Genomic DNA, 22506 nt, shown 5'->3' on the forward strand with positions numbered 1-22506 from the left:
GAAAAAGGCCAGCGGGAGACGGTGGAGGAGATTAATAGAGAGGCGGGAGGTGTTGGATTTGTTCCAACAGCACTTTCATTTCAAACGTTCTCTACATTTAGTAATGAGGAAATATTCTGTGTGCTTTACTGATGCGAAACAATGCAAACGTAACTGCCCAATTGGATACCAGCAATGAACCATGTTCTGTCTGTGTAAAGATAGCATTTTAAAAGACCCATCATTCATAAACCAAATGGAAGAATGGTGCAATAATCACTTCAAGCCTTTCAAATATACTCTACCTATAAAATGCTGTACATCCAACCATACACACTCACAAACACACACACACACACACACACACACACTTCATGGATTTCCGTAAATGCTACAGGAAACAGCTGAAACATGAGTGCTGACATAAAACCACGTCTGTGGAGTCATTTTAAAGACAGAAAATCAATCAGGGGAAATGAGCCTAAATCTATACCTCTCTAGGTTTTATCCCATTCTGTGGCCATACCGCACAGGCCTCAAGGAATCCTTCTGATGGAGCAGAGACGGTATATAATACACTGCGTAAGTTGTGGGCAGGGCTCTGCATATACAGTAACCTCTGTCAATAATGCGTCTTCGGGCAAAGCTTTTTGACGGATTACATAATTTGATTCCAATCAGTCTGACATTGTCTCCATTATAACCGATTAGCGTGGGGCAAGGGTTGCACCTTTCCTTATCACATCACAAGAGAACAACGCATCTGCCTTCATCTGACACTGATGCCTATAGCCATGCCAACACACTTGTGTTGCCGAGGTTTTAAGAGTGGAGCTCAGCAAAGTAAGAACACTTTTAATCGACTTAGAACAACCTAAATAGCAGCGTCTATCGTGTCTATGATGCCCGTGTGGTTATTACTCCTCCTTAGTTGCGGAGCACAGCTTAACAACACTTGGCAACACTTGGCTACAGCTTGACAACGGCGTTAGTCCCCCCCCTGTGGCGCTCCTTGGATCAATTGCTTTTTCATCCGAGAAACAGCATCTTAATGTCCTGATGCCAGACCAATCAGTCAACTCGCAGGAGTGGGCAGATTTAAAGGTGTGGACCCAGGCAAAATTATACTACCATACTATTTAGTATGCCAGAACAAGATTAAGTATGTCCCAGTACATAGTATGTCAAATGCAGTATGTCTAAAATACCAGGACGTCCTACTGCATCCGGTTGCATTTTGAACCATGCAAACCAGCCAGCTTTTCTGCTGATTCTGACCCACAATCCTCTGTGCAGCTGCCGAGAGAGCAGTGACAGATGACAGCCTGATGACAGCTTTAAATTCCACGCTCCGGACTGCATATTATATAAGATCATCGTATGTCTGTATAGTGTCGCTGTATGGATGAAAAACTGTCATCTGAAGAAAATGAGTCAGAGAAATGTAGTTGAGTAACAAGTACAATATGTATCTCCGAGAGTGGAGTTATATATCCAAAGACGAGGATTGTAACCAATTCAATTTAGTGATACAATGGTGACTGGGTCCGCCCACTTACTGTCAAAAAGAAAGCCCACCCAGCGAGCAAGCAGGTGAAAGTTGCGCGAGCAGAAGAGCACTGCTAAAAATCTGCGCTCAAAGCATGGTTTTTTTTGCTTGCGCCAGCAGATATATTCTGCGCAGAGTGATGGCAACCCAAGAATGTCTATCAATAGCACCATGGGAGTGCCTCAGCCAATTTACATTGTAGACAGCTATACTTCTATTAATAATTTTTAGGCTGCAGAAAGATTCATTTTTTTTCTAGGCAGGTCCTGAAATTATTAATTTTTTATGAAACTTCTTAAGACGAATGCAGACATGATCCGAGTCTCTGCAGTATATGGCTGCCATGTTGTGTGAAAGGAAAGACCAATAAGAGTTGGTGGCATAATTACAAGCACAAGTGTGTAAGTGCACTTGCTTCAAACTTGTTTCCGTTTTTACCTTTTCTCCCTTCTCTTCACCCTGACAGGCCTCTCTCTCCCCCTCTCTCTCCCCCTTTCTTCAGATGCTTGTCTGCCAATTACTCTGAGCACAGGGAGTAACAAGCACTATTCCTAAAAGTCAACAAATAAAATTGCCTCCACCCTGGAAAAGCTGCTGCTGCTATGTTTGTGCCATTATGACTCAGCCCACATTTTCCATGTGGTTTTTGAAATTTACCACACTTTCCTTTATTTTTCTGGTGTCATAAATCACTAAATGTGGGGGATTTTGGATGATTGTTCCACATAAATATCTATTACAGCGCAACCAATATGGGATTTTTCTGGCCGATGCCGATATTCCAATTCCACGACAATATATTTGCCAACTATATATGTTGTTTTTTATTACTTTTTTAGAAAAATAAATTGTATTCTACAGTTCAACAATAAACGTCAGTGTTTCTGCGTTACATATCAGCTCATTTTGAGGAGTCTCTAATGTCACATGAGTTTCTCTCCTTTCCTCTTCTATGTTTCGCTGAGTTGGAACATCACCGAGTGAGCAGCAAGCGATCGGCGGTCTCCTATCTTTTTGCCCTCACCACCAATAGTAGCTGGTCCGCGTCAATAAAGTTAGGCTGAAAAACCTTAAATGCAGGCAAAACTTTAACTGTGGTGTTCTGTCGTGAGATGCAGTAACTTTAAGAAAGAGAAGAAAGGCTATGAGTAAAAAAAAGTCCCACAACCTATGCAGTGGGCTAAATATCTACCATTACTTTCCTTATAAAACAGGTGTTTTTACCTTGAGTAATGTACAAGAAAGTGGTGAAACTAAGGTTAATCATGATGCTCATCAAAGACCAAACCTATACATCATCTACAGTGCACAGAAGAATAAAGTGCATGTGTAAAGCAGAGCGAGAACAAATCACTATAGAAAAGGAGAAAGGGGACAGAGGGTCAGAGTGGATGAGGCGAGAAAGATGGCAGTGAGGATAGGAGATGTAATGGAAAGAATAGCAGCGGGTGATTTTCTAACATATTCAGGAACAATATCTGTAAGAAGAGTACGAATACTTTAGATATCAGCTCAGCCAAGTACATCGCTTACATTACAACATTCCTTTTCAGGGTTAATTTCATTTGTACTATATTTAGTGATGGATTTCTCGTTATGGATCAGTGCTGTAAACGAACCCATAACTTGTCAAGTTACATTTCACCCGCTCCTGTTCTTCAGCTAAATATCTGACCATGCATTTCCACTCCATCGGCCTGCCTAATCCGGTTTCAATTCACTTTCAATTCCCATCTGAAGCAGTCACTGCAAGACATTTGTTCGAATTGGCGTACTCATCTTTCATGGTTTGGTACGATATATATGACACAACTTCAATACATTTAGAAGAGATACATCGATGCTTGTCCTCTGGAAGATTCATTGTAGTCAACTTACTTTGCATGCAGAGTCCGTTGGTACAGTTCTGAGACTGGAGCACCAGCCCATTGCAGTCCTTTCCTCCGTTTTTAGGTGCTGGGTTGTTGCAATCCCTCCTCCTCCACTGGGTACACTCTGTCCCGCAGGCCGACCACTTACTCCACTCTGTCCACACGCCGTCCACTGGAGGAAAAGGATGGGGAAAGAAGCAAAAAATGAATATTGGGCGGAAAAAAGTACAAAGAAAGAACAGGGGTGGAATGCAGCAGAAGCTGAGTTTGAGGCCACATATTAAAATAACACAAAGAAGAAAAGGATACAATCCATTGGCCCAATCTGCATGCATATGGATAGAATCGGACTATAATTCACTCACCAGTGCACAGTGTGGTACAGGGCAGTTTCTGAATGGCCTGTCCATCACACGGCAGTCCTCCGTTGAGAGGGGCGGGGTTAGTGCAGCTGCGGGTTCGTTTCTGGAAGCCCCGTCCACAGCGACTGTTACACACCGACCACTCCGTCCATGTTGACCAACCACCGTTCACTGTGGCAACCGAGATCAGCAACTTAATCAATACAGTAATCCACACATGCATTAATCAGACATTCCAACAAAAACAGCAATCTATTTCGCTGGCCAATCAAGGAGTTGCTACTTTCAGCTCAAAAAGTACTGGCAGACCACAAAGATCCCTTGCACAACACGATCATCAATGAGCCCACACATGTCCTCTTTGACTACTTTAAGCTAAGACCATCAGTAATGTGTTTTAGATTGCCTGTATGTCAAACAAATAGTAAGTTTGGTTTTACTCCAGTGGCTATTCATCTTACAGACGCAGTACAAGACATGTGTGTGGATTGATGAACGCAATTAACCCTTTGACACTTTTTGACATAAATAATGTGCCTCTGTGGTGTTGGATATTATTGGCCAGCTGTGGCTTGACCGCTGTCATTAAGTATGTGTATTTGTGTTTGCAAAGCCTGCCTCAAATTTCCCCTTGAGGAATGAATACAGTAGGCTTGATGGAATTGTAGCAGACATACCAAGAGAAAATGATGTGTGATGAAACAATCAAATGGGCACAGAGAGCGTTATAATCCTATTGAATCAAAGAGGCATCATCCTCAACGGATACATCTGTGATTTGAATGCGTTGTTCATTTGAATTTAACTATTTGTCTCCACGGGCTTCAGTGTGTGTTGTACACATGCCAGGAGGCTGGGTAAGTCTAGAGAGAACAGCTGGATTTTCCTGCACAACGAAACCACACACACACACACAAAATCTTGAGTAACCTGTTGCTGCACAATGTTTTTCCGCTGTTCATACTCACTAATACACACAGAGACACACATATGCCAACCCACGCAGTTGTAGAACCTACACATGGTAAAAGACACATGAACTGTCATGCCGCTTGCAGATTGTTTAACCCTAGACCCTTGTTAGAGAGAGCAGGGAGAGGGCAAAACAACTATTATAAGGACTCATGGTTCTTTGAATATGAGTTTTTCTGAATCCTTAACGCCAAAATAAATAATGTGTTTTCATAATCTGCCTGCATCTTTTCTCTTTCCTTGTCTCTCTGTGTATCTTTATCCACTTTCTCCCTCTTGTTGTCTTTGCACCTCAACAAGTTGTCCCTGCATCCCGTCACATTTAGACTCAATCGTTGCTTCATTATTTTTGCATTACTGTTGTTTTTCATGAGAAACAAATGTGGCAGCACGGTGCAGACAAAGATAAGGGCGAGCATGACAGAGAGAAATCAGGTGCAGAGTTAGAATGAGTCACAAGGACACCCAGAGAGAGAGTTGACATCCAGAGAGGTGGGTTGAAATCCCCTCTGCTGCATCTTGACAGCTCTGTCTCAGCCCAGTGGATGGTGCCCACTCCTTTCCCAATGCCCAATTATAATTGAATCATCAGAGAGAGAGAGAGAGAGAGAGAGAGAGAGAGAGAGAGAGACCGGTGAAATCAGGTACAATCACTTTTGTCATCTGCTTTCTTGGGTTTCTCGACTCTATTTTCTTCCTCACTCACCTGCTGTCTCCCACTCTCTTCTCCTCTGCCTCTCCTTTGTCCTCACCTGTCTCCCATCCATCTATATAGCTACTCCGTTTTCTCCCCCTCATGTTTTTGTTTTTTTACCGCTACTATTTCACCTTGTCAACAGTGTCAGTCGGGCCCTTGTGGAGCCGAGAAGATTGAACCACAGATTGAACAATCTATTTCTGTAAGGATACATCAGTGTCAAACCACTCCATCTCTCGCTGTCTGTATTGAACACGTACACATGCACAGTTGTTTTTGATTGAAACACTCTTCCCCGTGAATAGACACAGTGTTACGTTTTAGAGAAACACTGTGCATGTGTGTGTGAGTGTTCTGCTATACATTGTTGATCCTCAAAGTGTTTCCTATTCTCTCATGTCAGGCTGGCATTTGGTAAAACAGGGGAAAAAAAGAAGAGCAGGCGGAAACGGCATGTGTGGTGTTTTCTTCCTCTTAACAAGCTTCTTCTTCTCAGTTTTTCGTAACAAATAGCAAGAGAAGAGCATCGCCTGAAAACAAAAGAAGTGAGCTGATTCAAAGTTGTTGTTATTGTTTTTCACAGCTGTTATCATGCCATATGCTGTGCAATTCATCTGACAGTGGGACTCTTGGCTGAAAGTGCAGACATTTGGAAAGCCTGAGTGTTCTAATTTAAAACTGAAGGCGTGATTGGTCGATTTTAATTGGGTGAGGTCAAGGGTGATGTTGGGATTTCAGGCCAATCACAAAGAGCTAATTTCATGTGGCAGATGGGGGCTGGCTTGGCTGATCAGACACATTGTTGGGTAGCTGCAGATAGCATTTAAAACGGTGTCATACGAGTAAAACACTCAACATCAGACACAACAAAAATGTCACCTGCATTCAGGAAAAGAGAACAATTACAGCTTTTAGTGACAATATTCTTAAGCAAACTTAAAACCTGCTCTCACACACAAAGACCCACACAGACAGGAGCATGCAGCCGTACCGTAAACAATGACAGTGGCTGTGGTGCTTCGTCTTTTGGCGACTATGTTCTTAGCCACGCATGTGTAGTTGGCTGTGTCAGACAGACGCGCCTGTTTGATGATCAGGTTGTGGTCGATGGTGATGTAGAAGTTTCTGTCCTCTGCTGGGTCAATTATTTCTTCGTTCTTCAACCACTCCACCTGGGAGAGACAGAGAGAGGAGGAAATGAGGTCAGTATAAAGGTTTCGAAAAGATCGGAACAATGTAGCTGACAAGAGATTGGTAAGTTGTGTTGTTGTGTGATGACACAATGGTCTTTATCTAATTGTAGAGGTGCCTGCATTAAGTCAAAAAAACAAATGAAATCAAATAAACAATTATTAATTCGTTTTTGCAACTTATCATGTGATGGAATCTGAATTGTCAGTCGCTTTGGATGAAGGTGTCTGCTAAATGATTGTAATGTAATGTATCATTAGATCTTGCCAGCTGAGGTCAATTATAAAAGAATGGTACGATCTTGTTTTCAATCTGATCAATCATAAAGATGGTGTGGAAGGACTGATAATAGGTGATGGTGTAATCTTGTTTTTCACTTGTTCCACATAGAGAAGCTTTGAGATGTCACCATTGAAAATTCAAATAAATAAATAGGCGTAGGAGTCGGAGAGAAGGCTGCTGTCTTGATATCTAGTCATGGTTCACCTTGTAACAAATATTCTTATGTATTAGAAATCACATTTAAAATTCACAAGCAAATGAAATCCCTTTGTGAGGTAGGATGTAAAAATGATAGAAATAATTAAATGATTGCCTACAGGAGGCTGTTTATGCATCAAGTTACAGAAATCACACGTTTTAAAAGCAAAGACAAAGCAAAGACAAGCAAAGCCCTTCACAACATGGGTGGCAGTGTAGAAACAGAGGAAAATGTCCCGAACATATGCTTTCGCAAGGTGCTTTGGGTGAAGGGCAGGACAGCGGGAAACTATCCTATTTACGAGCCGAATCACATTTCCTGAGTGCTGTATTTACTGGTCCAAACCCTCATAAATTTTGCCTCGCCGAGCTTTATGGCAAGCAGATAAATGTCCGAGTCACGTTGTTTAATTCACGTTGTTTAATTTCCTCCACCCTTCGCATTAGGAAATGGAAATCTCAGATGGAAATTCAGTGTTATTCTTCGGCTTGCTGCCTACCCCGGCTCGGCTGTCATTCTCCTCCTTCAGTTATTCTACCTGCTTCTCTCTCTGAGCTTTAGAGATTCAGCTGTGCTCTTTGGCCAGGGGGCTCACTGTAGCCTTGAATTCTCAATCTTAAGTGAAATGCTGTGTGACCTTTCAGTTTCCATTACAAAGTAAAGGTTATACTGGAGAAAAACAGCAAAGACAAACAAACACAAACATACATATACACAGCAGGAACGGTCAGCCGAGGAGTCCATCCTCGTACTTTACAAGTGTACAAAAAGAGTCTCTCTGCTCTCTGGCAAACCAAAGCAAATGCATGTGTGTAATAAGGATTTTCATTTATTCATGCTCAGGGTAGTTATACAAGCTGTGGTCACGGAGAAAAATAACTGCACTAGAATACAGTATATTTGTTGCACTTTGTCTCAGAGATCTAAGGTCAGTGGTTGGACTACATAACAATATGAACCTGATAGACAGAAACAGTGAAGATGGACGGAGCTGAGCACCATGTTACGAGCAAAAAACATTGTTCATTTAAAATCACAAACTCATGCCTTAATGACGTCTTCAAAACAACGGGTAACATATCAGTGAATTCAGCTGTAGACCTGAAGCTGTAGGCTTGTATCAGCAGCACATATTGTGGCTTTGCAGGTTGGATATTCTTACTTACTTTTACATGGAAGTTTACTGGTTTATGAAATTTCACATATACGGTTAATAGATAGGTGTAACATTATTAGCAGCCTCACTTATAATAACATGACTTCAGACTTCCTAGAGTGTGCTCAACACCTCCCCCCAATCAGGACTTTAAAGATTGTTGGAACTATGACACAAGAGATCTGAAAAGATGATTTTGGAATTGTGAGAATGATTATGTTGACACCAACATCTTCATGACAACAACATGAGATTTGCTTCCTTTATTGAGATTGTTTCATTCAAATAGAAACAACTATGACTGGCAGGAGGAGTTTTCCTTGTGACTTAAATTCATTTTCAAAGTGTACGGTCACCAGGAAGCGTCTCACCCCTGACATGAATTTGCCGCTCGATGATTAAAGCCCCGGAATAAAGTATCTTCGGTGAATATTGGAGGGTGAAAGATGACATAAGTTAACAAAAAAATGAAAATGATCTAAAGTGAAATCTCAGTTCATGGAAAATTGATGTGCTGGCACATTACGCTGCTAAGGATATCAATTTAAAAACAGGCAAGACTGTGGCCGTGATTCAATACGTTCTACCATAACAGAGCATGGACACTTAACCTCAAGTGTCTTGTTCATTGTACAAAGTAACATAACATCTCTAGCCTCTTTACTCATAATACTACTCAGAATTTACTCTTTAAACTGCTACAACTGTCTTATCACAATCTCTATTCTAATCTCTTCTAGACTTACTTCATGTTAAAACTATGCCGTTTATGTATTCAACCATTTGCTTATTAGTCCCTTCATTCTCCAAACACTGTTAATAAACTACTGTCAGTCAACAAAAGCAATGAGCACAACTTGGCCACCAAGTTCTCTTCCAATTAATTAACCTGGGGGACCTTCTAATCCAAAAATTGCTTACTCTGGCTAATTCTACTGCAATGCTAAAACAAGCGCAAGATAGATGTGTGTGTGTGTGTGTGTGTGTGTGTGTGTGTTCCTGTGTTGAAAACTAACATTTAAAAGCAAATATCTGTTACTTGCCATTGTAATTAAACCAACAGTACTTTTCTCAAATGCCACAATTACACAATTTATTGTTACATAATCCAAATCATAAATTAAAAGTCCTTCCAATAAAATATAACCACATACAACGAGCAACATTTGATCAAACGTGACTGACATGGTAGGGCTTGTGTATTTATGTAATCTGTAATCAATTCATGAATCATTCTATCTTGTGTAGTGAGCTTCAGCTCCGAGGTGTATGATCAGATCATTTCCCAGCGAAATGGAAGAAAACGAATACAGGCCTTTACTGGCAGCTAAGGTCTCGTGTGACGCTGAACTGAAAATAGCTGCGGCCTTTGATGACGCCTGAAGGTTGAGCGCGTTGGACTGATGTGTCCTCCGCTGGGCTCAGACAAAGAGACCACATGTGGCGGCTATACTGCTACTGCCACCACATCATTACCCACAGCTGGTGTAAGGGTTTGTGTGTGTGAATGACAGAAGGTGGCTGATTGGATCAAGCCAACCCCGGGGGGAATGTGTATTTGTTATTTTAACTCTTGCCCTCACCTGGCTGTCTCGCTAGAAACAAACTCTCTCTCTCTCACACACAACACACACCATAAACATTTTGTTTATTGCCATGCTGCAGATATCAAACAATGACATTATACATGCCAGTGATCACGCATACACACACACACACACAACACCTTTGACACACTTGACACGTGCACAAACAGAAGCGATGCTCTTGTCCTCTGTTTCAACTGTAACATGGTTTTAAAAAAGGTTCAGGAAGAGTCCATCACTTTTTTTTGGCTTTCTTTTCAAAGGGAAAAAAAAGGCTTTGTCTGATCAATTACACACCCACTTTGTTCATGTTTTCTTTGTGCTTGACCCAGAGACTGAGACCTTAATTTGCCTCCAGGTATATTTCAAACCCTGTGCCCCTGAATACTAGATAGAAGCAGCTTTGTCTTTCCTCAGTTCTTAATAATGTATGTGCTTGTGGTGTTTGGATATTGCAATATATTTGTAGGGGGGAGTGATACATTATAATATGTAAATACTTCCGCAAGTTGTCTCACTCGCAACTTAAGTACAAATGTTAGATATTTTGCTGTGCAATTTTAAGGCAGCAGAACAGCGTACTATATTGACATTTGCATCTTTCTTTGGCACTGAAACAAAGGCTCGGTCGCACGCTGTGCAAGATAAAAGCAGGCCAAGATATAAAGATGTATACTCCATTTTGTTGCACTTGAGAGCAGCACAAAATGTTTCATAGTCATAGTCACATCATAGTCACCGTGTGTCAGAGGGAGAAACGCAGTGTAAATCTTGCAAAGGCAAAACAAATGGCAGACCACAGAGCAAGAAGTGAGATAACAAAGCAACGAATATCTATGACAAATGCTAAAATGTGACATGCTTTGTAGAGCCACTGCAAAGAGCCTCATATGGGAGTTCATAACAGCGCAGAGATACAGCGTCTATGGATAAAATCTTCCACTGAATCACAATATTCATTTTTCAAAGTAGCAGCAGGCGCAAATACACAGATACACAGTAAGGGTGTGACGAAACACAATATTGACCAGTTACAATAAAATCAGATTCTGCAATCAAAGACAGGGACATCAAGCTGTACTGCATGTGTGTGTGCGTGTGTGTCTGCGTGTGTGTGCGTGCCTGTGAATCACTGAAGTGTTAATATGATCATCCACTTGATTAGCTAAATGATCTGGATCCCCTTAAGACCACAGATGAGTGGGTTAAATAGCTACCCAAGTGATCACTCTACCTATGTGTGGGCGTGCACTGAGTTTGCTTTGTGTGTCCGTCCGTGTTTTAATAATCCCAGCCTCCGCAACCAGCACCCACTCAAGCAAGCTTTGCCACTTCACTTCATGGCAATCTGAGACCCGACATCAGAGGAGAGAGACAGTGGACGGATAAGGACAAAGAGCTAAAGGGAGTAAAGTTATCTTTGTTTCAACTGACCACAGGGTTTGTTTAGGGCAATTGTTTTTTTTATCTTTTGAAATAAGGATGGGAAAAAAACTCCAATCCAATCGGTTTTAGTTGTGTGCATTCATTTGGCACATCTTTGTCTGAATCATCCTGAGGATGTGCCTAAACGCTGATTCATGGAACTAAAAATAAACAAATTGCAGCTGAGTTATACGTGTAGAGCTTTTTACTCGTTAATTGAATGTCTACCCTGTCTCAGAGAAACTACCTTGATATAATTTGTTTTGCCAAGCATGTTTTAAGGGAAACATAATTAATTGCTGGATTATGTCCACAGGCAACATTTCTTTCATATGGAGGAAGTACTGCATGTACAAAGCTGCAGGACTTTGACAGGTTTAGTCAACAAAAGCACTTTGGTTTGGGAACGATACTGATTTTGGTGATATTTGACTTTTCAATATTTGACAAGGATTTTTCCCAAACCTTAACCAAGTTCTTTGAGTGTCTAACCAAATACATAATTCAGGCTTTATTTGCTATAAGTGGATGTTCTACAGATATATACTACATAGAAGGCAATGTTAACCTCACACTCAGTGTCCATCATATATTTTTACGGTCTGCCTCAGGCGAACGTTTATGGGAGTTACTGAGACGTGACTGTTTATTTTATACCTATATGAATTATTTTTAAGATATTTACTTTTTTTGTCACTTCCAATTCAAACCTGCCTCCCGACCAGAGCTCAATAAAACAATTGACTTTCTTGGCGCGATGCATTGTTGACATTTGGAAGATGTGCATGTCAGGTTGCCTGCCAGCCTCTGGGAGAACTACTATGCGTACGTTTGCATAGAATTGTACCTGTAACTTCGGAGAAGCATCATTTCTCTGCCAATCATTACACCCTACACACCCCATGCCCTCCATACCAGCACACACACTCAGACACACACACACAAGCACACTGCCAGATGTGCCACACTCATTATTATTGGCTCTGACCAGCATCTAGAGAGACATCACCGTAATTGGCATGCTTGTTTCCATTAACAAAGCCACACATACACACATACACACACGCACACAAAGCAATATGCCAACCTAGTTCTCAAGAGCCCGGTGAGTCCAGTCAGCAGAAAATAACCCCGGACAGAGAGGAACAACAGAGGAGAAAAGGAGAACATTAAGTCAGCCATGCAAGAAACAAAAAAGACAGAGATCACAGATGAGAGAGGGCCAGAGGAAGACAAATAGATGGAGGAGGATGCAGGACTTAAGAAAAAGACAACAGTGGAGTGGCAGCAGGCTGGAGAAACAGAGAGCAGGTGGGACGGAGAGAGAACATATTGAGAGGCAGAGACACAGACAGAAAGAGAGCGAGAGAAGAGAGGGAGGAAGAGAGATGGGTGTTGGCAGAGTACACCATCCATCTTTCTCTTCTGCTGCCATCAGTGTTCTTGACACAAACCCAGACAATTGGCTATAACTGTCTGTGTGTGTTCGTCAGAGGATAATACCAAAACATGTCTCACACACACACCTACACACACACATCACCCGCCTCCTGATGTGTAGCTAAGTCAAATAGTAATCAAGCTATTCATTAGTGCAGTAACAAAGGCCATTACTGGCTAATCAACAATCTACAGACTCAATCGTGGAAAGCTAATAGAAATTTAATCCAACAGAGCACTTGAATATGGTGAAGACCGTGTGTGTGAGTGTGTATGTGTTGATATTAGACAAAACAATTAACTCATTGTGATGAGATGAACAAAAGGACTTTGTGGTTTCAAACAATTACAGGAGAGTACCCATCATTGTTTGAAAAAACGAAAACAATTGGTCTTAAATTGCCTCGCTCAGCATCAAATAAATGTAGCACTTAAACTGAAATCAGACTATAAATGCACCAAATGAAACTATGACGCACCAGGAAGTGTTTCTTTTATACCTCATTCATGATGGTGAATACAAACGCAGACCATAAGGATCATGGTGGAAGCTGCTGAACACAGCTGTACTGCTGTATCCTCAATGGGAAAACGTGGCGGCTAAATCCCATCGAGTTTGTTCAAGACAATTAAGATACATTTCTATTTGTAGATACAGTAATAGCAACTCTGCTATCTTACATAGAGCCTACTCAGACAATAGAATGCATTACCAACTCTCACTTTATGGTCTTAGTTGATTGATGTGGTGGAAGAGGCACATCTGTGCTCACAATATAGCTTATTATACAGAAGGAAGTAAACAATCAGTTACATTAGGAATGCTACATAACATTACCACTGAAGTACTGTAATTTGCAAGGGCAAAACTAGCAACCATTCATTTGGAAAAACAAGTGCAGATATGTGTTGTGTTGTGTGAGTGGCTGTCTCCTTCAGCTTCCTTCACACTGACTCTTCTCTTGGCATCTCTATACCTGCATTCTAACAAATACAGATGGCTATATTTTGGTGCCAACAAAACCTCCGGACTAAATCTCCTCTTAACGTCAAGGGCTACACCTCATTCCCACCTCTACGACAGTAACACGCTCTTCATCTGCACTTTCCTATTCGTCATCCCTTACTTTGAACCGAACAAAATCTTCCTTTTTATTTTGGCCAACGAGTTTAGCCCCTTGCAGTTGCTAGCATACACAGAATATGTACAATGCTGTATTGTTTTACATACTCAAAAAGTACCTAAATACAGCATGTTCCCAACTTCAAATGTATTTCCAAGTGCATAATCTCTTAGAGAAGCATACCTTAGATGTTTAAGAACTAAGTAGGAACATCTAACATGAAGAGGCAGGGACAAATAGTCTTCATTCGGGTTGCCATCACAGAACTGTGACTTGCTTAAAAGCTGGATTTAGGAATATATCCCAGGAGCAAACAATGCTGACATAAGCCTTCTGAGAGACGGGCAGTCAGACATAATAATACGGACAGGAACAGGAAAATATGAATCAAATATACTGATGGACAAAATAAAATAGAATAAACTGTCGAGACAGACAGAAGACACAGATAACTTAAAATACAGCACTCACAAATGATGAGTTTCAATGCTATATGTAAGAACAGTGTCGATGTCCATGCAGTAGTCAGGAACAGTAACCTTGCCAATCAATTACATTGATTATGTTAAGTGTGATGTTCATTCAACTGCAGAATAGCTGTAGCATTTCTCATCCCTGTCTTAATTGGCCATATGTCCTGGTGTTTCTGTCTGCATCCTTACTGGACTTGGGAGGTGATTAGGACAATCCTGCTGCCCACTGTTACTGTGGGGAGCTGCTAAAGCCACCAACCCCACAACAACACAATACACGCCAGGACTGGCCAGACCGGGCAGATTGTGCAGGTTAACGTAAGGTCACTGTCGATGTGCACGCATATATACAGGATGGAAGTGGGTAGAGCGTGCATGTGTGTGTGTGTCAGTGTGTCTGTGCCTTTATGTGGGCATGCCAACATGGGATTTCACAGGCTCTGACAGCTTAATGAACTAGATCCAGGCGAGTGACACAAAGACCTAATTAACCACATGGACATAACTGGGTCGCGGTCGACAATCATCCGACACTGATGTTCTGAAAGACATCTAAAAGTTGTCTGTTTCAGTTTTTGTTGCATGTGTGTTCTATAAATCAATTAAGAACACATTGTATCTTTGTTATTTTGCCTCTATGCTGTAACACAAAATATGAAGGCAACAGACCTACAGTACAAGGAAAGCCAGACAAACAGGGCTAGCCTAAAGGTTACCCTATATAACTCAACATACTTCCATATTACGTGATGCAGTATTTTTGGCAAATTATTTCCCGGTTTGTTTTGTAAAACTGTATGTCGATATGCCAGATATATGTTTCAAAGTAAAAATAGCTCATTGCATGCTCATGTACTGCACAATTTAAAAGAGAGGGGAATATATACACTACACTGTATGATCTATTCAAACTCTCTCTGAGAATTCTCAGAGGTCCTGTTCATAAGAGGAACGAGGACGTAACGTATGTTCTTAGAAGACTCGTATACCACTAGGAATTCAAATGTAGTTGGGCATCGAGGATGAAGTATGTATATGATAGAAAGAATCCCCAATGTGCAGCAGAGTGTGAGGAAGAGCAGGGCGCTCTTCAAAGTGTCCCACACAGACAGAACTGGGACACAGTAGGACACCGAGTTGGACTGGGACAGGCCTACAGAGGTATATTAATAACCTACTATTTCACTGCACCTTGGTACACTTTAACTGAATGATGAACGGCACACACGTATGATACCCAGGTATTATTTCACTCAGCCGGGACTTGTGCTTTTAAGTATTTGTTTTGCAAGATTCAGCCCATAAAATACCTAAAATAATTTGTATCTACAGTATGTACAATGTACGTTTATAAATGATATAAAGGAGAGGGTGAACGAAGAAAAGGGAGAACAAATAGAAGCAGGTGAAATGAAGGAGAGGAGAGGAAAGGAAAGGAGAGGTAAAACAAGGAAGTTGCTCAGCACCAAAGGAGGTCACAGATGTGCTGAACAGAAAGCTTGCACTAGCTTCTCTAGGGTGCACACATGCATGGACGGATACACACACACACGCACACACAGAGCATTCCCTCTGAGATTTAACACAGGTGCAGATGCTTCACAGTGATCTATTAGACTCACCCTCTCATGTCAACATTCAAGAGTGCAGAGAGAAAGGGAGAGCGAAAGATGGATGGGGAAAAATCTCAAGAGAGGGTAGGATAGAGAAGAGGTATTTCAACGACAACGGTGAAGGAGCGAGAGAAAGATAGAGAGTTAGGGAGGCAGTGATTATGGTGGAGGAGGATGGAAACAGGGAGTGCAGGCTAGGAGCAGATATCTGTGGGTGATCCATTAAAACGATCCCGACAATATCAACAAATAGGAAGAGGAAGCGAGAGAGGGAGCCCGTGGGGGGAAAAGAGAGAGTGCGATGGAATAAAAAGGACAAATGAAAAGGTAATGAGGAGGTGAGAGAGTATGAGGGAGAGGCAGAGCGATTTGGAATTTCCATGCTATGTCACAATTAGGGAAAGACCGATGGAGGGAGGGGGAGCAGAACTGGACAGAGGTGTTGCATGGATCAAAAGGAATGGAGAGAAGATGGGGAGGATGTACATGGGGAAATCTATTCGGCCCAACACTTGGGAAAACATGAGAAGGAAAGTAAAAGTCATGTGAGGAATGCGGGGGGAGAGGGGGTAGGAAAGGAGAGAGACAATTAGGAAAAGGCAGAAGAAGTTTGCGAGGGGAATATTTTACCACTGAACATTTTGTCAAAACATAAGGTGTGTGAGTGTGTAAAATAAAATCCACCAAGAACTGCAGCTACTGCCAGCGTTCACAAGCCATCTCTCAAGCATCAAAGACGCGGGCAGTACAGAGATGGACTACCACTCTGGAGGATTGATAGATGGGCTGCACTTTTGAGACATGGTGCAGGTGGTTGGTGAGTAAATGGGAAAAGGAGATGTGCAGAAAGTGTAGAAGGCAGAGAAGGGCAGTGACATGGCAGTTGGAAAACCGTGAAAGAGGACGTTTAAGTGACGGACAGCAAAGTTTGAGGCTTGGCAATGCAACTACGTCATTGAAGCCCCAACAATTCAATAAAATAAAATGCAGGCAGAAAGCAACACTTTGACTACAGTTGCTTAGCAATACATTTATTTCCAGGGAATAAAGATTGATTATCACTTACGGCATGGAAATGTTGAGTGAACACCAACCATTAAAGATGTGGTTATGTCAGGGAAACAAGGCTAGCCAGGAAGGATGGTTTAAAGATGAGCTGAAAGTATTGCACTTATTCTAAAAAGATTTTTTCAATATTTAATTTACTACTGTTGGAAAAGCAGGAGGGCGTAGGGACAACCAAAGGATGGGAAGCAGGTGAGTCTGGGAGCAAAGCCGTTTCCACTGAGACAGACATTGGGATTTTTACATTACTCAAGTAAAATATGTGTTCAAGCTTATTCTACTTGTAATTATATATTTTGATCAGTAGTTGAAGGCTGCCCTGGTCTATCCATAACACTTAAAGACAAGAGGAAGGCATCAGGCAATGATTTATTTATTTGCAAAATTAAATATAAAAATAATGTCTTTCCTAGAATTGCTTACCAAGAACCAAGAACTCATGTCAAGAAAAAAGCACAACAGATAATTGGAATGAACAGAAACGAAATGAACACGTAAACGGAGTGAATAGAAAATCAATTCGACAATACATGAGGACTGTGATGGAAGCAGTGCTAGCTGAGGAGAGGAAAAACAACAACAACAACAGAGATGACAGTTTGGGGTGAGTGAGAGTTAGGGGATGGAAAGTTGAAACGAGACCCTGGGCTCCAATCATTAGAGGAAGAGGCAAGACGAAAAACATCCAAATCCACTCAACAGCTCAGACACGTCGGGGAAACGTTTCCCCAAACAGATGCTGACCTAGTAACAGCTAGAATCAGAATCAACACCTCAAATATCACCAGGGAAAAGTTCAAAAGGGAAACACCTTCTAATTGTGATAGGAGAACTGAAAGTTAGGAAATGAAAAGATGAAACCTCTTTTCTCCTCTGTTAGAATATAGCCTGCTGTACTTTGCGTTCTTGACTAATGTGCAAGCCCTGAACGTCACAAGGCAATATTTGATCTTGCCATATTTAGCGGCATACAGATTTCATGAGGGCTGTGTACAATATGTTGACGGCAACTGTCAGAATATCTTCGCACACAACTGTCAATCGTTGACCATAACATTGTGATCGATTCAGTCTTTTTTCTATTGAAGCAAAATTAATATTTCTTAGCAGACTCACATATTCCAATTCGTATTCCCATCAATTATTTGAATGCAGAAAAGTAGTTCCACCCCTATCATAACTAAATATAATAACCATTTGGAATGCCTGAATGCGTAAAGTTAAGCAGACACAGCGAGCCTCCTTTGGGAGATACTTTGGAGCTTCCTTAAGACTTAAAAAACAGTGTGTTGCCTAAATGACTTTCCTGGTTGCTGTGAGCCAGTGTTGAAATGATTGACAGCTTGTTAAATCATAGAGCAGCCCCGTGAATGGTTACGGGTCAATGCGGTAAACGTGTTGAAGGCCTCGGAATCAGTGTCTCTGTTGCTTTCTTTATTTCTCTTGAGAGTGATGTATTCCACATTTCCTGCTGAACCTTCTGGTTCACTAAGTACTTTAACATCTCCAATGGCGACAACAGAAGACGGGGAAGGAGGAGGGACAGAAAGATGAAAGTGAGAGAGATGAGGAGAGAGAAAGTAACAGTGGGGATGAAATGTGAGCAATGGGAGAGTATGCTAAAGAAACCACAGGACACAAACTGCTGAAGATGATTTAAGTGCTTCAACATTATCACCTAAACAAACTTGTAATGTCTTGACTCATCTTGAAATGAATGCTTTCCTGGCAAGTTGCACCATATACCTATTTTGTGTTTTGTTTATTTGAGAATTCATTTTAAAATGATGCATGGTTGCAACACCAATGTCCATGCACAATTAAAAGAACATCAAGGATAACACGAGAAAGTCACATGACTTATTTCCATTGGGGTCCCTGTTGTAAAGGTCCCTCACTTAAGTTTGCTTCATCCAAAGATTGCCCATTCAGTCATTTACGTTGTTTGTACATTAATTACAGAACAACAATAATTCTGATTTTGGAATTGGAAAAGTGTGTCTAAAGGCATTCAATGAATTCAATCAGAGGTGGATGTTATGGGTTTCAAACACGGAGTGTTTTGATCAGGATCATTTCTCACTCTGTATGTCTTTTTACACATCATCAATGAAGCACTGTGTCCCTCTTTCCATCAAGTTCAGTCTTATAGTCTAATCGTTGTGTATTGTACAACTAAAGAACGCATGTCCGATGTAGGATTCAGGAGATTAGAACCTGTGTTATCATCTTCAACCTCAGCCACCAGTGTGTCAGATATTACATTCAGGGTTCATGATGAAATCACAATGGTTGAACAGGGTCTGAATGAAAAGAAACCGACTATAAATGATGCCTCAACGATTCATCCTCCAGAATAAAGGGATGTATGAATGTGTGTGTGTGTGTGTGTGTGTGTGTGTGTGTGTGCATGTGTGTGCGCGCATGTCAAAGCTGATTCACTGTACAGTGTAGGAGTGCTCATGACACTCCATAATTATTAAAGCATGAAGAGGCTCTGAGCTGATTGGGGGCATGCTAATCCTTTTTAATTGACTCTCCAGCTCTCCAGTGTTATTAAAACCGCCCAATAACAAAATCAGCTTTGCTTTATTAGCCGGGTCAGCTGAACCATGGGAGACCTCCCTGTTTGTTCGTGTTGCATTTTGTTGAAGGCTGTAGAGTAAAGTATGATCATGGTAAACAAACATCACAATATAGATGTAGAAAACAGCCTATTTCAATTACATTCAGATTGGGAGATAAATCTACGGTATGTCCACCTTTAAGTGCAAATGCAGGATATTCAGTGTCCTTTATGTGGTTAAGGTACAGAGTTTTGGGGCGATGGATGGGTGTTAAATGCATTTGACAATTAATGTTGGCCTTTCATCATGACAATGACCTTTCCCAAACCAAACCTTAAGTAAGAATGTTGCCTAACCTTAAAAATAATTTGCATCTGTTGGAGGAATAATCAATTCCAAATTGTCGTACAAAAAGTCGTTATTTTTGGTGACTGAGTTGATCGTGATTTTTTTACAGTACACTATGAACCGGAATGTGTTCAGCCATTAAAACAAACACCTTTTTCAAATTGCAGCATTGATTTTACAGTTTTGACTGACAAAAAAAGAATGCAGATGCCATCATGAGCAGCATATTCTCTCTTTATGGTTCCCGAGAGAGCTAAATGAGCATCTTACCTCTAAGTGCTGTACATCGGCCTCCGCAAGGTCACACTTAAGTAAGACGAAAGCCGTCTACCTTTCAAAGAATTACGCTTCTGAAATCAGCAAAGCATCAATAGCACCAAGAGCTTCTTGGCAGTAAGCCGATGATTCAATACAATTGTAGTTGGTAAGCAGTGTCGTGGTTAATACGGCTCAGCAAAAATGTCGTCATATTTGATTTCACACATTTTACATCGTGCTAAATGGAGAACTGCGCTACGGCAGTAAAATATTTTGTGATCACATATCATCACAAACATATTCTCTGCTCCACACGGTCGTCATGTGATAAAGTCCTGTTATCAACACACTCACATTCATGAAAATATGAATTGCTCCGACAATGACCTCCTTTAGTAACTCGCTGAAGACTGCTTCACTAAACAGGAATGTAAGTGGAAAAGCAATTAATTGGTAGCAATTATTCAAAGCCCTGGCTTATTAAACTTTTTCAGTCTTGGTCACAAATGAGGAATTTAATGTCCCAATTGCTCAAGTAGTTAAATGATCTCTCGATTCTTGCCAAAAGTAGGACTATTTTTAGGTGTTAAATTATTTGATACATACGTATCTAAAATGTTTGCTGTATTATAATGATATATGCACAAACCGGCTTACAGGCTTGTGAGCACAACTTTACAAGTTTTTGTTGTGCTCCTTAAAGACCCTCCTTAAAAGGTCTAACAACTCATAAAACTTGACAGAACAGAACAGAGTTTTGTTATTTGACACCCTAGTGTCAAAACAGTGCGTTCATTCATCCATGACAACACTGCCAGGACCGCCGAGGGCAGCGCGGCATCACCGCTTGACAATGCAGTACACTCTCCACTGTCATGTCACCATCAATCCAAAGCTTTGTCTCAGAACTGTGCCAAGAAAGACAGGGGTTTGAGAGACAGCTATAGTGACAAAGTGAGAGAGACAAAGTGACAAAGAGACAAGAGTCCACATAATAGTGTGAGAAGACTTTAAAAGACGTGAACGGAAATGGAGACATAGATATAGCTCTGATGGGTAACTGTGCAAGGTTTTATCGAACACAGAAAGGCAGTGGAAACAGTCAATAGATAAGCATTAATTACATAAAAAGAGTGACGGGTCAGCATTTCAACACCCGCACATATAAAACCCTTTCCATGTCACTGCCAGAAACACATTACAACAGGGTTAATTAGAAAGGTGGACTATCCTATAGTTATACCAGGGCCTTTGAATGGGTAATGAAAGGGGAGAGAGTAGCCTTCATTATCTCCTACTCTCATACTGCCGAGCCAAGCACCCACTCAACCCACTACACACCACACTGGCAAAGAACCTCCTCGTCTCAAAAAGACTCAAGCCTCAGACCCCAGAGAACTAAATCTGCATTATGATCACTGGCCTACATACTTCCTGTATTCTATGAAGATGGAGGAGAACAATGCAGGTTGAGTCATCAGTTAGGAGACAAAACACAGGGCAACTAAATGTAATGAGAAGCTTCCCTTTTGGAGTTTTGATTGTTAGTTTCCTTAAATGGCCTGTGAGGAAGCCGAGATAAATGTCTGGGTTAGGTGATTCTGTAAATTTGTACAAATATAAATGTACTGAGCAAACGTGCAAGCAGAAACACACATTTTTTGACTGTAAAGAAATACAGAGAGATTAGTCAATATGGGAGATTCAATAGCTGATGCTGAGATTCTGCAACAGAAAAAAAACCACATTTCCAACGCAGTTCTGCAGTCTGCTGCTGTCTGAATCCACTGACTATCTTTCTGAAAACACAAAGCGGTTATAAAAGACTGCACTTATTTCCAGTCCACGGAGCGAAGGAGTCAAAGAGATGAAGCCTACTGTATGTGTGCTTATGTGCATGCGTCGATTCATGTGTGGGGAACACAGACATCATTAGATAACGGTCACAATCCCTCTCGACAACACCAACAACCAACCACAATACCTTTACATCACACGAGTCGCTCTTCCTCATCTGCCCCATTTGTAAATTGCTCTGCAGTTATAGACCGTCGCAACAGCGTTTTAATAATCTTAAAACCATTTCAATCATTCACATTCGGTTAAAAAAAAAGAAGAGATTGCTGACTAATCTGTGGATTACGGTGATGATTTCTGACAGAGGTTGCGGATCAAGGTAAAATGTGATGGGAGATGAGCTGTGGGGCTTACTATGCTAGCTCAAAGAGGATTAAGGTAAGGATCTATTGGGGAAGCAGCATTACATAAATAGTTTTTAAGCACAGACACACACACACACGTGCTTCTCCAGAAGTGTGCCAGGTTAAAATGACTTTAATTATTCTGGTG

The 22506-nt window shown here is 41.2% G+C and overlaps 1 protein-coding gene across 2 annotated transcripts in view; it reads right to left on the reverse strand.

Moving 5' to 3' along the window:
* Window positions 1-22506, reverse strand: part of unc5ca (unc-5 netrin receptor Ca) — a gene marked incomplete at its 5' end in the record, with an annotated part of 181060 nt that overhangs the window by 32013 nt on the left and 126541 nt on the right. For both annotated transcript variants that reach the window (XM_079271094.1, XM_079271093.1), the window contains 3 exons: window positions 3407-3571; window positions 3765-3932; window positions 6422-6602. In XM_079271094.1, coding sequence (XP_079127220.1) covers window positions 3407-3571; window positions 3765-3932; window positions 6422-6602 — 514 coding nt within the window. The remainder of the gene's footprint in view (window positions 1-3406; window positions 3572-3764; window positions 3933-6421; window positions 6603-22506) is intronic.

This window comes from Melanostigma gelatinosum, assembly GCF_949748355.1.
Source record: "Melanostigma gelatinosum genome assembly, chromosome: 6".
Taxonomy (NCBI): Eukaryota; Metazoa; Chordata; class Actinopteri; order Perciformes; family Zoarcidae; genus Melanostigma; species Melanostigma gelatinosum.